Source organism: Brassica napus, chromosome C1 (genome assembly GCF_020379485.1).
Source record: "Brassica napus cultivar Da-Ae chromosome C1, Da-Ae, whole genome shotgun sequence".
Classification (NCBI taxonomy): Eukaryota; Viridiplantae; Streptophyta; class Magnoliopsida; order Brassicales; family Brassicaceae; genus Brassica; species Brassica napus.
In genome coordinates, this window is record NC_063444.1 from 17,094,693 (window position 1) to 17,110,713 (window position 16,021).

The 16,021-nt window shown below is 38.5% G+C and overlaps 4 protein-coding genes across 5 annotated transcripts; 2 read left to right on the forward strand and 2 right to left on the reverse strand.

Moving 5' to 3' along the window:
- Positions 1-76: 76 nt before the first annotated feature.
- On the forward strand, positions 77-1,658 carry LOC111202254 (60S ribosomal protein L15-1). The gene is made up of 4 exons (XM_022694841.2): positions 77-277; positions 424-590; positions 984-1,181; positions 1,265-1,658. Exons 1-4 carry the CDS (start codon positions 274-276, stop codon positions 1,508-1,510), a joined length of 615 nt encoding a protein of 204 aa, XP_022550562.1. The 5' UTR covers positions 77-273; the 3' UTR covers positions 1,511-1,658.
- Positions 1,659-1,982: 324 nt separating this feature from the next.
- On the reverse strand, positions 1,983-3,179 carry LOC106437451 (UDP-N-acetylglucosamine transferase subunit ALG13 homolog). The gene is made up of 4 exons (XM_013878345.3): positions 2,970-3,179; positions 2,676-2,875; positions 2,481-2,580; positions 1,983-2,409 (listed from the first exon to the last, which is right to left on the reverse strand). Exons 2-4 carry the CDS (start codon positions 2,847-2,849, stop codon positions 2,153-2,155), a joined length of 531 nt encoding a protein of 176 aa, XP_013733799.2. The 5' UTR covers positions 2,850-2,875; positions 2,970-3,179; the 3' UTR covers positions 1,983-2,152.
- A 126-nt stretch (positions 3,180-3,305) lies between these two features.
- On the forward strand, positions 3,306-5,858 carry LOC111197861 (phosphatidylserine decarboxylase proenzyme 1, mitochondrial). The gene is made up of 11 exons (XM_022694842.2): positions 3,306-3,560; positions 3,758-3,846; positions 3,923-3,976; positions 4,056-4,121; positions 4,199-4,259; positions 4,349-4,458; positions 4,544-4,892; positions 4,997-5,064; positions 5,164-5,241; positions 5,311-5,433; positions 5,530-5,858. The coding sequence occupies exons 1-11, from the start codon at positions 3,383-3,385 to the stop codon at positions 5,689-5,691; spliced, it is 1,338 nt and encodes a 445-aa protein (XP_022550563.1). The 5' UTR covers positions 3,306-3,382; the 3' UTR covers positions 5,692-5,858.
- A 66-nt stretch (positions 5,859-5,924) lies between these two features.
- On the reverse strand, positions 5,925-7,094 carry LOC111202256. Of its 2 annotated transcripts, none has more exons than XM_022694843.2 (3): positions 6,933-7,094; positions 6,684-6,832; positions 5,925-6,217 (listed from the first exon to the last, which is right to left on the reverse strand). In XM_022694843.2, exons 1-3 carry the CDS (start codon positions 6,936-6,938, stop codon positions 6,199-6,201), a joined length of 174 nt encoding a protein of 57 aa, XP_022550564.1. In that variant the 5' UTR covers positions 6,939-7,094; the 3' UTR covers positions 5,925-6,198. The 2 variants fall into 2 exon arrangements, with proteins under 2 accessions (XP_022550564.1, XP_022550565.1); XM_022694844.2 differs by having other exon boundaries at positions 6,680-6,832.
- Between the last annotated feature and the right edge of the window lie 8,927 nt (positions 7,095-16,021).

The window sequence follows — 16,021 nt, forward strand, 5'->3', positions numbered from 1 at the left end:
CCGAATCAGGCAGAAGAACTATCATGCCGAAAAACAACAGTATGAACAAATGGTTAGCTATTATTTATACAGAGACGTAGTTGACTTCTTTCTTGGTTCAACATGTAGTGATTTAAATGAAATTTGAAGCCCATTATTAATGGGTCTTTTATTTAAAGAGCTAGGCCCAGTTTCTCTTAATATAGTAGCTCCGTTGGATCAAAAACCCTAGCCCTTTACTTTAAATTAGAGACAAACCCCTTCCTTGCGCCGGTGCTGTGCGAAACTTCGAAAATGGGTAAAACGTTCACTCTCATCTCTCGTTTCTTAGATCCATTCTTCTCGTTTCTTAGATCGATTTAGCCTCTCTCTCTCTCTCTCTCTCTCTCTTTGATATGTATCTGTTATTGCGAAATGATTAATGATTTTTGGTGAAACATGTAGGTGCGTACAAGTATGTGTCTGAGCTATGGAGGAAGAAGCAGTCCGATGTCATGAGGTTCGTGCAGAGGGTGAGGTGCTGGGAGTACAGACAGCAACCTTCCATTGTCCGTCTCGTCAGGCCTACTCGTCCCGACAAGGCTCGTCGTTTGGGTTACAAGGCCAAGCAGGTGTCTTATACTTGTCCTAATCATGATTAACCTTAGATCTTAGTTCTCCTGTCATATATTTTATTGGTGAAATGAGAGTGTAGATACTGAGAATTGGTTGTTATGGCTGTGTTATCTGCTTATTATCTAGCTTAAGTTACTTGTTTTGGTGTGTGTTTTGCTTTGTTAGTAGAGAGATTTAGAAGCATTGCTAGTTATGTGGTTTCTTGAATCTGACATTTCTTCTATTCCCTTGACCGACTACATGAGCAATAGGCAGGTCTTATAATACTTATTAACTTGCTGAATTTATATTTATCTGAAAATGGAGCTCTTGTTCTGGTACGTAAAACAGTTCTTGTTTAGACTCAAAAGGGAAGTTACTTGACTAGTTGTGATGTGTATGTATGTCAGGGCTTTGTGGTGTACCGTGTCCGTGTGAGACGTGGTGGACGCAAGAGGCCAGTGCCAAAGGGTATTGTCTACGGTAAGCCCACTAACCAGGGAGTAACCCAACTCAAGTTCCAGAGGAGCAAGCGTTCTGTTGCTGAGGAGCGTGCTGGAAGGAAATTGGGCGGCCTCAGAGTCGTCAACTCCTACTGGCTCAACGAGGTATATTACACCACTTCTCTAACTCTCTTCCATAACTTTGCGATTCTTGGTATAGATATTAACTTGCCATGTTCTTGAACTAGGATTCGACCTACAAGTACTACGAGATTATCTTGGTCGACCCGGCACACAATGCTGTGCGTAATGACCCGAGAATCAACTGGATCTGCAACCCGGTTCACAAACACCGTGAGCTCAGAGGACTTACGTCGGAGGGAAAGAAGAACAGAGGACTGCGTGGAAAAGGTCACAACAACCACAAGAACCGTCCCTCTCGCAGAGCGACATGGAAGAAGAACAACTCTCTCTCCCTTCGCCGTTACCGTTAATTACTTTTTGCTGCTTTCACTATTATCATCAACTTTTAGTTTCTACGTTGCTGCTCTTTTATCTTTCGCATGATGACTCTTGTTTTTGCAAAATTTTGGAGCCTATACAATTGCGTTCGTTTTATGGTTTTAAGAGACATTTGCTTGACTTCATGTTTGTTCTATTTTTGTTATCAGACCAAAATACACACGAATAAATTTCAAAAGAATGTCAAAAATAATAATCTAAATATTCATTTTGGATATACAGTACAGATTTGCATTTTCAAATGTGGTTTTCAAAATTCTAGAAATTTTTGTTCGAATTCGGATCAAGTTGGTTAATTCTCAAACCGGAAACAACACATACTAAATGATCAGATCAGTTCGGATAAGGATCGACATTTTTCAGTTCAGATGCGGTTAGATTACAGATAACCAGACCAATATGATCTTTTTGATAAATCGAGTTACAGTCTGCCAAAAAGGTGAGTATTGTAGAATATGAAACTATCCATAATCATCTCAAACATCAGAAAGAAAAGGGTTTTGCTATTACAAAGATATGAATCTACGAAACAAAGTCCAATGTGAAGACCACCGGTTTAGTACATAATTAGTTGAAACTGTTCTCAGAACACTTATGTTTCTAAATGCATCCGTTTAATCATCAGGGAATCCGAGGAACCTGTCGATAATGCGGGCAACAGGTGTTCCATCACCTGGAGTGTACCGAACCAGGGAGTCCAACTCCATCTTCGTCAAGGTCTGATTTAGCGAGTGAGGGCGAGCGCAGTACAAATGCTTCCTCTCTTCAAGTTCTTCAGCTAATTCACACTGATGATTGTCCATCAGATCCTCGTTGACTACAACAATCAATGGTTTCCCTAGCTTCAGTGTCTCGAATATGCTTCCAGATCCTATACATTATTTGAGAGTTTCGATCACAATGCTAAAACGGGTCACTCTGTAAATGGTTGCTGTAACTAACCAGCGTGACTAATAACAAGTGATGCTGATCGAATATAATCAGCGATACTCGAGGAGAAGGTGAAGTAATCCACTGCTAGCGATCCATCCGCTCCATCACACTGAATCAGAAGTTAAAACAAGAGAGTAACGAGGGATACATCAGATGCGATGCGATTCCTCTAAACACAGTCAAAAAGCAAAGACAAGTAACCACCTTGGGTGGAGAGTAGATTCCTCGACCCATCTGAATGAGAAGATGAGTATATCCTCTCTTGTGCAACTCCTCTTTAACATTTTGACTGACCACTGCTTTCACGAGAGCATCGAAACTCGTTGTTCCCACAGTCACAAACACTAGTCTCTTCCCATCATTCTCTCCATCTTCCATTTAACACCACCGCTCGATTTTGAACCCTACGAATTATAATTTTATAGAAATGATCAAAAATCAATATCGATACCCCAATATTCCTAGATCTACCAAGATTGGGTGAAAATTGATACATACCTGAGGGAGCACCGATTGGTCTAAGAGGCGGCAATCCTACAATTTATGAAGCAAAGAAGTTTTCTACGGTTATGAGCTGAGATCGTGAGGCGGAGAGCTCACGGGATAACACACACGATCTCGATAATGCGACGGATTCGTTTTCTGCGGTGGTTCCTAATCAACTTCGAAAATTCATAGCGCCAACGAGGACATTTTGGTAATTAGATTACAACACGATTGACGTTTTAAAAAATGGGATTAAGTAAGCCCATATAATTTTATATTTTAGGCCCAATTAAGATTAACTTGTTTCGCAAGCTCGGGAAAAGCGTCGTCGTTTCAGCTGTCATCTAGAACAACGGTCTTTGTTTACCCTAAAACTAAAACCCAGCAGAGCTAAAGCGGTTTCTCTGCAACTTCAAGAAAACGCCATGAAACCTCGATTTCCTCAGAATGTTTTTTTGTTTGGTCGCTATTCATATGTCCGCCGCTTCCACCAGAGTTCTCGCCGAAACTTGAGCTCTTTCATCAACAATATCCGTTCCAATCGTCGAACCTTCAGCTCTACTGGCGGTGGAAGCGGAGGAGGTGGGACCGGCGATTCAAACGGTAATTCAGTTATATTGTGCGCTCGCGAGTTCAATTGAGAATCGTTTATTTTGCGTTTTTTTCAGAAAACAACACTTGTAAAGGTTATGCCTTCTCAGAAAGCTAGAGGATAATCTTGTGTCATGTCTTGAGCTTTGATTATTGTTACCTTCTTCAGATTTTAACATAGAGAAAACTCAAAAAATGTGTCATTGCAGGCAATGCGTTTCTCTTGCCCGGAGCAACGGTGGCTACTATCCTTATGCTTGGAGCTCTTCATGGTCGCCGTCTCTATGAAGACAAGAAGGTAGTAAGACAATTGGTTTGGTTCTCTCTTTAGATTTCTTCTTAGCATTGGTTTTTGATGAATGGTTGATGAACAGATTGAAGAGAAACGGGAAAGGGGAATCGAACTTGAGTTCCACCAAGATGTTAAAGTAATAACCTTTTTTGTTGCTCTCTTCAGATTTGAATGACTATTAAGTTTCAAAGTTGTTGACCTTCTCCTTATTCTAGGCCTCCTTCCTTGGGATTCTGCCTCTGCGATCCATCTCAAGAGCGTGGGGTTCTTTGACGAGCGTGGTGAGTTTCTTATTTGTTGTACTACTTCAGGTTATAAATGATCATGGTTTTAACTTGTTCTGTCCTTTTCCTCTCAGGAAATTCCGGTCTGGATGCGGCCCTTTGTTTATAAAGCCTGGTCTCGAGCTTTTCATTCAAGTATGATCATCACTTTGTTCTTTTGTACCTCTGAAGCTGGTTTTGATGATTTATGCATATGAAGTGATTCACAATGTGATTTTTTACAGATCTTGAAGAAGCAGCTTTGCCTCTTGAAGAGTATGCTTCACTACGGGATTTCTTTGTTCGCAGCTTGAAAGAAGGTTGCAGGCCTATCGACACCGATCCTCGTTGTCTGGTAACTGGTAACAAGAACGTTGTTACTTTCTTTTATGCAGCCTTTCTCTCTTAGAACTGCTTACTAAGATTTCAAGAAAAATCAGGTTAGTCCTGTGGATGGCACCGTTCTGAGGTTTGGTGAGCTAAAAGAAAGTAGAGGGATGATCGAGCAAGTCAAAGGACATTCTTACTCAGTGCCGGCTCTTCTCGGAACAAACTCTCTGCTTCCTATGGTACCTCAAGGTAAGGATGAGTCGGAGGAAGAAGCTGTTGGAGATAAAGGTGACAAGTCTTGGTTGAGAGTCTCTTTGGCATCTCCAAAGTTACGGGAGAGCATCTCAGCCAGTCCCATGAAGGGGCTCTATTATTGTGTGATATACCTAAAACCAGGAGACTATCATCGGATACACTCTCCGGCCGACTGGAATGCATTGGTTCGTCGACACTTTGCAGGTTTGGTTGCTCTCTAATCTCTCATTCAAGTCTATACAAGATAGCCGTCTTTGATTAGACCTTTGTAGCTATTGTTATCTCTCTAAAAACAATCATTTTTCCAGGGCGGTTGTTTCCAGTGAACGAGCGTGCTACAAGAACGATAAAAAATCTCTATGTTGAAAATGAAAGGGTAATTATTTTATTTCTTTGTAAACCTTCCAAATATATGTGTAGGGTTTTCTTTTATCTACAGTCATTGATCATCAGCTGTTAATCTAATTGAGAACAGGTTGTGCTTGAGGGGGTATGGAAACAAGGTTTTATGGCACTTGCTGCTGTTGGTGCGACCAACATTGGATCCATTGAGGTAAGTTTGATGATAGTTACATATCCTAACTACCTGAGCCAAAGACATTGCTGACGTTTGCTGTCACAGCTATTCATCGAACCTGAACTAAGAACAAACAAGCCCAAGAAGAAGCTGTTTCCTACAGAGCCACCAGAGGAGCGGGTGTATGATCCACAAGGTCATGGCGTAAAGCTTGAGAAAGGAAAGGAGGTATGTGGTTTCATAAGATAACAGATACCAATTCGAGTCTAAGGAAATGTAACAAGATTCTTTTATTAATGTCTTTGGTAAATATGGTCGTTGCAGGTAGGTGTATTCAACATGGGATCAACCGTGGTGCTTGTTTTCCAAGCACCAACCGCAAACTCACCTGACGGTTCAAGCAGTTCATCAGATTACAGATTCTGTGTCAAACAAGGAGATAGAGTCCGTGTTGGACAAGCATTGGGAAGGTGGAAAGAGGAATGAGTACATGTCATTATGTACCTCATTACAAGTTTTGCATATTATGCTCAAACATGAGCTGACCAAATCACAAATCTATTCCTTAAAAAGTGTTTAATGCTCGTCTTTACTTGAGGCTACTCATTAAAACCCGTATCATTTACCTAATCATTTACCTATTGAAACCCATATCTACAACATTTAGTATTTTTTTTTTGAAATAGAAAACCAAATTAAAAAGCGCAAGGAAGACACAATGAACGAAACTCAATTCTATATTATGTTTCTACCAAATAGAAGACGCTGTGTTACATAATAGACTTTGGAATAGGCAACAAAGAAACAAACAAGAACATTAACGGAGTAAAAAATAAGAATCTCACATTTCTTGGTTCATGAATCTCATATTTAAGAGTCTCTTACAACCATGTAAAAATAAGAACTCCCCATAATCTCACAATCGTCCATATCAGTTGATAAGGCATCATCCTTCTCAATCTAGTTGAACTCAACCGCAGTCTCTGTCTCTCTCTATATCAAAACTTTGTTTCTGAAATGTAAACATATAAGATTATATTACTACCAATCGTTGAGGATGATTAAACCCTGAGAGTGACTTGACTAGCAAAAGGTTCACACCTTCTTTTTTATAGCCTAGAACGAAGAGGAGCAACTATAATTATTTTTGATAATCTATCAACCATACAACGTATTGAAATGGCTAACATTTTTTTTTATTTAAAAAGGGCACGAACATCTCTCTCGCTGGAAACAAGCAAATCATTTACATCTATACAACATCACATTCCCAAATAATAATTCATTTCACTGACTTACTAAACTCTTTAGATTTTCACAATAAGGGCAAACTAAATGATGGTATGGTTGACAAAATGAAATGTGTTACAAAGCTGCAATTTTGATCATTCTTGTTCAGAAATCATCAACTGGTTCGAATCGCGACTATAAGCTAGTGTTTCGCAGATCACAGAGAGTGAAAGAAAAAGCAGACCTACGTCTGTTTAGAGTAAGAGGACGAGGAGGGGACGCGCTTATTGCGGAACATCATGTAACCAACGGGTAATACCACGCCGATCATCATCACCGCCGATCCGATCAAGTAACGTATCAGACTCGGTGGCTCCACTTCCATCACCGTCTTAAACTGCGAGAACACAAGTCCGAATCACCAACAAAAAAAAGTGGTGTGGGAAACGAAAAGGAGAAAATAAAGCGGAAATTAGATATCTGACAACCAGAATTACCGGCATTGTAACGTTGGTGAAGAGGATTTTGACCTTCCGCCGGCGACGAACCAAACTTCGATGTAGAATAAGAGAAGAGAGAGGAGAGATCTAGCTAGACTTCTCTCCGGTGAGAATCGTTAGGTGAGTCCCCTCTATTTTTTTTCCCATACTTATAATGGGCCTTTACTTTACGGCCCAATATATCATAACTACAGTTTCTTGATGAACCGAAACCCTGAACTACCCTTTACTTTCTTAGAGCTTCAAAAATTAATTTTCCAGCCACACTTCTTGACTTATCTTGGTGTGATGCTATGATTATTTCATATTTGATTAATCTAGGGTCATGCTATGATTATTTCATATTCGACTGTTGCAACACAAACCACAGCTTATTGCGCTAGTCCAAATGATTTACACTTAAAATTAAAAATTTATGCATCGCCAATAAATTTAACGAGACATTATTTGTAAAATTCTTTATAGAATCAAGACATGCAACTAGTCCTAAAATTCTACAATACATAATTATTGATCGCAAATCATAATTGCAAATCGTATCGACATCGAAACGGAAGGACCAACTAAATTTATGTTTAGCTCATTTCTTTAAATTATGATTACTACGTGATAACTCGCGCATGCGCAAATTTTTTAAAAAATGTTTATTTATTAAATAGTTTTAATATTTTGCAACACTACAATCATTATCGATTATAAAATGACGAATACAAATGTTTATCTCTTAAATATATCATCGTTATTGTATGTACAAAAGAAAGTTAAGTTTTGCGGCTGACACAAATCACCAAAACCAAATAGGCAACATCGATCGTATAATGACGAAAAGGGATTAGGTTTTATGCTCTCGATTTGTTTACTATTGACTCTGCATAAGTGAGTTCATTTTCTAACTCTTTAAAATTGTGCTTTCATTCTCGTCTTTGTTTTATTGATATGAGTTAAGTTTCTTTTTTTAACTTCTTCTATGAATTCGGTGAATTAAATAAGTGTCAATTTTTTTAAAAAATGAACATATGTAAAAATTAGTTTCCCTCCAGATACATATCTAAGAATAAAAATTTTGAAAAAAATCACCGGCAAACTATATTAACAGATTAGTGTTCAAATCTAATATATCAAGCTATTATAGAATATATATAAGTGCAGACTCAAAATATAAATGTCTGTCTAGCATATATTCACCAGCTCGGTCTAAAAATCATCTAATTCTAGAACAAAAAATAAATTACTTATTTCACCAGTTCGAGTAATAATTGAATCCAAACGGATAATATCTGAACCCGAATGGATATCCGAAGATAACCAAACATAAAAATATTTAATTCTATATTCCTAGTTTACTTCTCTCATTTTATTCAAAATATTTATATTAATGATGCTTATTGCTCAAAATTAGATAATATGCATATAATTATGGACAAAATTATTTGCTACTCACTTAAAATATATATCAAACTCTTGTTTCTTGCATTAACAAAAGTTGCATCTAAAATTTCAAAACAACAACTAAATTAGTGTCTTTCTATTTTTAAAATTTTATCTCCAAACATACTAATAGTTTAATTTTTAAAAAATTAGAAAACTGTTATAAACCAAGTGGTGATCGACCCATATCAGGCCCAAACCGTCCGGCCCATCAGCTATCCATCCAGCCCATTCGCTAATGACTTAGGCGAATGAGAGTTTACATTTATCTATACTTGATGTTTATCTTTTTCTATATGTATTTAGGATAAATACTATTTCCTATTCCTATTAGGAATATGATTTTCTTTTCTCTTATGACGGTCTAAATAAGACGGTCTAATACTTGTATAAATATAGACCTCTGGTCATGAGTAATAATAAGCTTACACAACATCTCTTTTATAACACGTTATCAGCACGATAGCATCTAACCCTAAGCCCCCCACGAAATTCCTTAAACCCAGCCGAATATCACAAAACCCTAATTCCGGCGGAACTTCAAAGAGATCGTTCTCCCAAACCGTGAGGACCCAGACGACGAGCAATATATCAAATTGAAGCTCTCGCCGAGACGAATCAGACGCTGCAAACCGCTTGTCGATCCGATCACTGACGCACCATCACACTCTGCTACATTAGCTCTTTCTAGACGTGATCAAGTAAACCAGACGTTCTCCTTCTTCCCTGTTCGTGATCCGACCAAGCAAGCAGCCCGTCCGCGACCCGACTCGAAGAACGATCAGCTCTCGGCCTTCTTCTCTCTTTGGTGGTCCAAATCTACACTCCATAAGTTTCTAAAGGTAAAACTCGAAACTTAAAAGAACCTACACTGAATTTGGTTGATTGATAAAGATCTGAACCATTGAAATTTGAAGAACCCTAATCTAGGATAATATAAACCCTAACATATGGAACTATGTTTTGGTTAGATTGTTTTCCTGTTAAGTTGATAGATCAACGGATGTTAGGGTTGCTAGAACATTGATTGATCAGTAAGGGCATTGAAACCCTAAATCTAAATTATATGATCCGTTTCCTTTATGATGTTTTGAAAATCTGAAATATCAAAAACCTAAATTGATCCGACTGTTTTGATTGATTGATTGATTTTGATGTATCTGAGGTTTAGGTTACTAGATTAAAACCTTGAATTATCTTTGATGATTGTTTGAGTAAATAGAGCTGTTTATAATCGAATTTGATCTTAAAATTGTTAAATTGCTGAAAACCCTAATTTTCCTTTTTGCATAAATCGATTGATAAACAAGTTTCTATATTGTGATTAATTGTTTGAATATCAAATGAACTGACTAGGAAAATTGCTAGTTTTGATTAAAACCATAATCTGTCCAGAATTGTGAATTTCTTTTTTGCTAAAAGTAGAAAATTTCATTTTTCCTGAAATTTCCTTTTCTACTTGCTGGAAAATTTCCTTTTACTGTTAGGATTGCTAGAGAATTGCTAAAATTGACTGATTGATCTGATTTAATTTTTTTGTAAAGCTTGATATTGATAAAATCAAACCGAAAAAAAGGGCCTTGAAACCCTAATATGATCTGATGATACTTGCATTATTATTCTGATTGCTTGATCATACTAAATGTTTTAAGAAAAGTAAAACATAAGAATTATTGACCTGGCCTCACATTGATTAAAAATCGGCCTGAATATGATTGTTGTTATGATTGATGCTTTGATTGCATTAAGATATAAAATCCGACCTCTAGGGTTGTTGCATCACAATTTTATAAGGCCGTGTGGCCTAAAGCATCATATAGACCTCGCATACTTGTTTTTCTCGCACCATGGTCGAGTAGTTAATTGTTTGGTCGAGAGACTTGTGAAACCGTATGCATTGATTTTATTGACTCGGTTGCATCTTGAACTGATTAATAATATGTTTCAGATGTCAAAATTTGAGCCTTCGAATTATGCTGCCCTAAATCTCTCTGGAGATAATTATCTAGAATGGGTAATGAACACTTCAGTTGCCCTGAAGTCTAGAGGACTCGGGAAATGTATCATTGATGGCAATAATGCAATTGAAAGTGAAAAGCATAGAGCCATAACAATTATGTGCTATCATCTCACTGAGGATCTGAGAGATCAGTACTTAAATATTGAGGATCCTTGTGACCTTTGGACAAAACTAAATTCCAGATACTCAATGGCATTATGGCGAAAAGCCATGAATGAATGGAAGATTCTCAGGTTCCAGGATTTTGAATCCGTGGACGAATATAGTTCTGCTCTGATGAAAATCGCCTGTAGTCTTGAACTATATGGTGAAGTGGTAACAAATGAGGATTTACTATATAAAACCTATTCCACATTCCATCCAAATGATCTGTTGTTATGACATAAGGCTAAGGGTTTGACCACCTATACTGACCTATTGTCATGCCTATTGGCAACTGAGCAAAGAGAGCAGAAAGTTATAGATACCATTAGCAGATTTGAAAAACTTCAGAAAAGATACATTGAGCAACGAAACAGTGAGATGAGACCTCCTGAAGCCAATGAGGCTAAAAATGATAAGGAGGAATCCAAGGAAGCCGTGTGGAAATATATGGATTGTGAGACCGGCTTATATATTGACTAAAGAAACGAGATTTCGACATTCTGATTTTATGTTTTATGTTTTGCTTTGATTTGCTTGTCATTTACAATTTTATAGCAATAATAAAAGTTGTTTTTAGTTATCATGTTTGATTTGCTTGATGATTTCTTGATTGATAAATGACAATGAAAACTTAATAAAAGGATAGTCAGTCTATTATAGACCACAACATTGCCTAAAGGGGCACAAATTTATTCACCCAATAAAAGACCTATTGAGTTATAAAGACTTGAGCATGAATGGTTTCCACATTGAACCAATAGGCAAAGGAAACAAAAGTTCCTTTCAGATTATAAGAAAATTCCCTAAGGCCTTATAAGAAAGTGGTCAAGACTATACCTACATACTCTACTGATCTAGACTATGCCAAGGATCAATATGATAAAGGCAAAAGCCATGGTAACATGTATACCCACAAAATTTTATACACTTTATGGCATGACTGGATTAGCCATCCAGGTCTTTAAAAATTAATGCACATATTGCAAAAGGCACAAAGAGTTATCCCATAAAATCTCACGTTGTGTAACATGTACACAAGGGAAACTCATTAGGCTCTATTGTACCAAGTACCACGTGATTATAGTATGTCCATGAGGGGGAGTGAGGACAAACTGTGATCCATGAACAAACTACAAATCCGTGTGACATGGTCTATGACCATAGTAAGACTTGGCCGAATTCTTTATACTACAAAGGCCACTACCTAATGCTTGGGGACACAAGGATTTACAAGTGTAAGGTTAATATGCATCAGGCCATATAAGTGATCATAGATAATCCCATCTCAGAATGAATACATGTCATAAACCAGACATATACCATCCTAAGAGATTTTGAATAAACTACCACATATATATGTGCCGTCTAGGATGGAACCTCAGAAGAGGATGAGAAAAAGATTGGGAATATATGTTGGATAGGAACATGTCTTTCTCCCACGTTTTTTAAGAGACCTTGTGCCAAATATGGGTGATCAAATTATGGCCAGGTACACGGATCGCATGACTGATGAATCCGACTATCCAACATCAGGGGGAGAAAGAAATAAGCTGGTAAAAGAGAATAAGAGAAATAGAATGGTATTTACCATCATTGTCTTGGCAAGATCCTCGGACTAGAAAATATGATTTAAGACGTCCAAAGAATGTGATCAAATGATACAAAAGCTAGCAGAACTAGATGCCAGACACATTGACCCGAAAAGAAAAGAATGACTAAGTCATACCAGCTTAGCACCACGAATTTGATGTCCTAAGAGACACAATCAAGTTGCTACAGTGTCTATACAAGATAGACCAATAAGTTCCAAAAGATAAGAAACCTCGGAAAGAAATGGAAGGTGCATAGAATGATACAAATCCGAGTTCAAAGGAAACCAGTCCAGATAGAGAGATAAAGCTACATGGACGCCAAACTGCAAGGTAGTAAAGGTCCTGGATAATAAGAATCTATTAGATCATGTCTGGAACACTATGGAACTACATAAGAGTGTTAACACCAATGATGTATTTACATATAAGAGAGCTCATAAAAGAAAGTAGCACTTGAGTTTAAAGATATAAAGCGAGGATCATGAACCCACGTAAGAGTACTCATAAAGAATAAAGATCAGATTAAAAGAAAACGTGAGGTTTAAAGAGTTTAAAGAAGAGATGGGCGTATTGGCTAAATATATAGAAACGCCAACTGGTGATATAGACCAGTGTATAAATGAGTCTTGTGAGGGAAAGAAAATCGTGAGATGTGGAACGTGACCAAGTAGTCAAGAGGTCGTTCACATTACTACTTACAGCATTCAAAGAATGGCTTGTTACACAAGGATACTCATAGAGATCAAAGGAACAGATTATAAGGAAATATGCTCCTATGTGGTGGATGCTACTACACAAACTCGAAATTGATGAAGTCTGGAAATAAAAGAAATAATGATGTAGTAAGCAGTATATTGATCATTGGATAAAGAAAATAAAGGTACCAGAAAGATGAGAAAAGAAGTTCTCAAAGAACAGCATTGTTCCTAAGCTGTTCATGGACTAAAGCAAAAGCAGCTGCATTGAATATGATAAGACTAAGTAAAACTTAGTGAATGAGTTCGATAAAGAACAATCCAAATCAGTCCATATATTCTTATAAAAGAAATCCCTTGTGTTTATAATAAATCAGCACTGCAAGTAGGTCATGAGATGCCATCAAAGAAAGTGTGGACTGCGATGTTTTTCAAGTAATAAGATTATAGTATGGGACTGCAATGTAAGCACAAGCCATTATGTTTATATCAGTGGATAAAAGGAAACCATAATGGTCCAAGAGAGTGACCAGAAGTATGTCTGGTCGAGGTCAAATGGATATGGCATTGCTGAAGGCAAGAAAGATCGATAACCATGTATAAAAGTCCTTGAGTGTATTTGACTGCAGATCCATAGTTTGATGAGATTATAAAACTCATTGCAGCAATGATTATTAAAGATATGACCTTAGACACTCATGGGGTATGGACGAGTATAGACATGGTCTATAACTCAACATGGATCGACCAATGAAGAAAGATCGGCTATAATGGATAAGCCATTAGCACATACATCAAGCCATTAGGACATACAGGTGATGTATGTCCGAATGGACGAAGGCGTGTCCGTGAGAAGCCAAGTGATTCGTATGTGTTTGGGTCGATGACTCAATATATATTAAAGTGTCCACGGTATGGCAAAGCCATGTGACTAGAGGATCCATGGGACATGAGAGGACTTGCGAGTAAAGTTTGATCGCATATTAGAGGTCCATCCGAGTACTGGTCTGCAATCCGTCCGACCAGGACATAGAGTGGTCAGCTGCAAAGATGCACGTCTTGACCGTGTCTTAATGAAGTTCCAGAAGATATGAGAGTTACAAGATAACTCAAGTTACAATTCGGTAAGAGCTATTCCTACATCAACGTTCAAGAAGCTCAAAGGACTACAAGTTCAGTCATATGATATGTCAGCCGACTTCTTCACCATGTCTACAACAACCACACGTCCATGAAATTTATCTATCAGTTTGGGGCGTGCCAATTAAAGGACCAGTTCAAGACTTGGCACCCATGAAGCTAAACTATTAAATTGTCCATGCGCCAACTTGAAGAACATACACGGGGGTACAAGTCAGGGGGAGTTCATGTGTTGTACTCTTTTTCCTTATCCATGGTTTTGTCCCACTGGGTTTTCCTGGAAAGGTTTTAATGAGGCAACATTAAGCATGTTACAAGCCCTGAACCGGATGTGTCGATCAAGGGGGAGTGTTATAAACTAAGTGGTGATCGACCCATATCAGGCCCAAACCGTCTGGCCCATCAGCTATCCATCCGGCCCATTCGCTAATGACTTAGGCGAATGAGAGTTTACATTTATCTATGATGTTTATCCTTGTCTATATGTATTTAGGATAAGTACTGTGGGAACCGAAATTCGCACTGTCGATTTCCGTTTAAATTAGGAAAGTAGGAGAACCCTAATTTCCCAGAGGTCCCAGATATCTGCTAATAGTAAGAGAACCCTAATTTCCCAGAGGTCCCATATATCTGCTAATACCACACGCCAAGCAATCAGAACACGAAACGAGAACAGTAGTAAAATAAGAAATCGAAAAAGAGAGCAAGATAGTTCTTATTCCGAATCTGCGTTTGAGCGTTTACAACAAGGTAAGTGCCTGGGCTACGAGAGCTGTCGGCAAGATTCCTAGTTCTAAAACCCTAAGACGGCAAAAACCTAATTGAGTCGCAGCTCGAATAACAAAAACGAAAAATTGTCTAAAAATTGCTCTAAGTGCTAAGTTTGCTGTGTAAAAGTCTCTCTCCATGCCTCTTGCCTAGGACTCCTTATATACTGGCTCCAAGGTCGGTTTACGCTTTTCCCCTTCTGCCCTTAAGCCGCCAAAGCATAAAAATGGAGATATTCCATTTTTTCCGATCTTCGTAATTATCTTAAAAATTTCGTATTTATCCGCGGAAACTTGACATTTATCTTTCCTCGCGAACCAAGCGTAAACCGTCATGCGTCTTACAGGCTGTTGGTTAAGAAATCGTAAGGTGGGCCTCGAGTCATGTCTTAGGTCCCTTTGGGCCGTCTTCTGACTCGAAGCGTTTATTACGGCTTCTTTCGATAAAGAACGAACTTTCTGCGGTTTTTACGGTAAAGTTTGATCGATAACTTAGAATGGTGGGGAACGTGAAATGGGTTCGCTACAGTCTTCGGGAGATATCATCGAAGGGTAGACTAGAATGCATGGACTAATGTCGTATCAGCGTTTCAAAAACGCTCGGTCGCTACGTAGCGACCGAGCGGAGCACGCGTGCGGTCGCTGCGTAGCGAACCTTTTCGAGCTCTTGTACGATGATTCACGTTTCCTCCCAAAGCTTTTCGTAAAGAAGAATCTATTTCGAAAAAGTGTTTGTCGAAGAAGGTTTTTCGTTTTCTTCTTCGGGGATTTGGACGCTAACTTCGTCGCAACCGTTTTCGACCCCAACAGTTAGCCCCCCAGCTCGTTGGGAGAGTGGATTTCTAGTGAGATCCCAATGCACGGTACGGCGAGTTCGGACGAGATTGGTGTATTTGGGCAAAGTTCGTATCCAAAAATCCGCAAGTAAATAGTAATTTCTCATGCCTATAAGAAGGGAGGTAATTTCTTCACAATCTTTACACTTACTCATTCTCATAGAGAGGTTTTTTATGAAAAGTTCTTTCTTCTTTCTCTTTCTCTCTATCATTTCCTTGTTGATAAAAAAGAAAAACACGAGATGTCGAGTAAAAAGAGGAGTTCGAAGAAAGGGTCCTTGCCCGCGAACGTTTATGAAGAGCTTCAAGTGCCGAAGATGGAATTCATTCCTCACTCGGTAGACCCGGCCGAGAACGAGGCATGGTGGGTGGCGTATTACGGTTCGATCACGCCTCCCAAAGAAAAATCGTTCCCGGTCATGAACCATCGCCCGGTGGAGGTAGGTGCACCAAGTAGGAGTACT

Coding starts and splice junctions, on each gene's coding strand:
- LOC111202254 (XM_022694841.2), top strand. Junction 591..983: donor TGGGTTACAAGGCCAAGCAG/GTGTCTTATACT, acceptor TATGTATGTCAG/GGCTTTGTGGTGTACCGTGT. Junction 1,182..1,264: donor ACTCCTACTGGCTCAACGAG/GTATATTACACC, acceptor TTCTTGAACTAG/GATTCGACCTACAAGTACTA.
- LOC106437451 (XM_013878345.3), bottom strand. CDS start 2,849: ATGGAAGATGGAGAGAATGATGGGAAGAGACTAGTGTTTGTGACTGTG. Junction 2,581..2,675: donor GAATCTACTCTCCACCCAAG/GTGGTTACTTGT, acceptor CTTCTGATTCAG/TGTGATGGAGCGGATGGATC. Junction 2,410..2,480: donor ACTTGTTATTAGTCACGCTG/GTTAGTTACAGC, acceptor AATAATGTATAG/GATCTGGAAGCATATTCGAG.
- LOC111197861 (XM_022694842.2), top strand. CDS start 3,383: ATGAAACCTCGATTTCCTCAGAATGTTTTTTTGTTTGGTCGCTATTCA. Junction 4,260..4,348: donor GTCTCGAGCTTTTCATTCAA/GTATGATCATCA, acceptor GATTTTTTACAG/ATCTTGAAGAAGCAGCTTTG. Junction 5,434..5,529: donor AGCTTGAGAAAGGAAAGGAG/GTATGTGGTTTC, acceptor TGGTCGTTGCAG/GTAGGTGTATTCAACATGGG.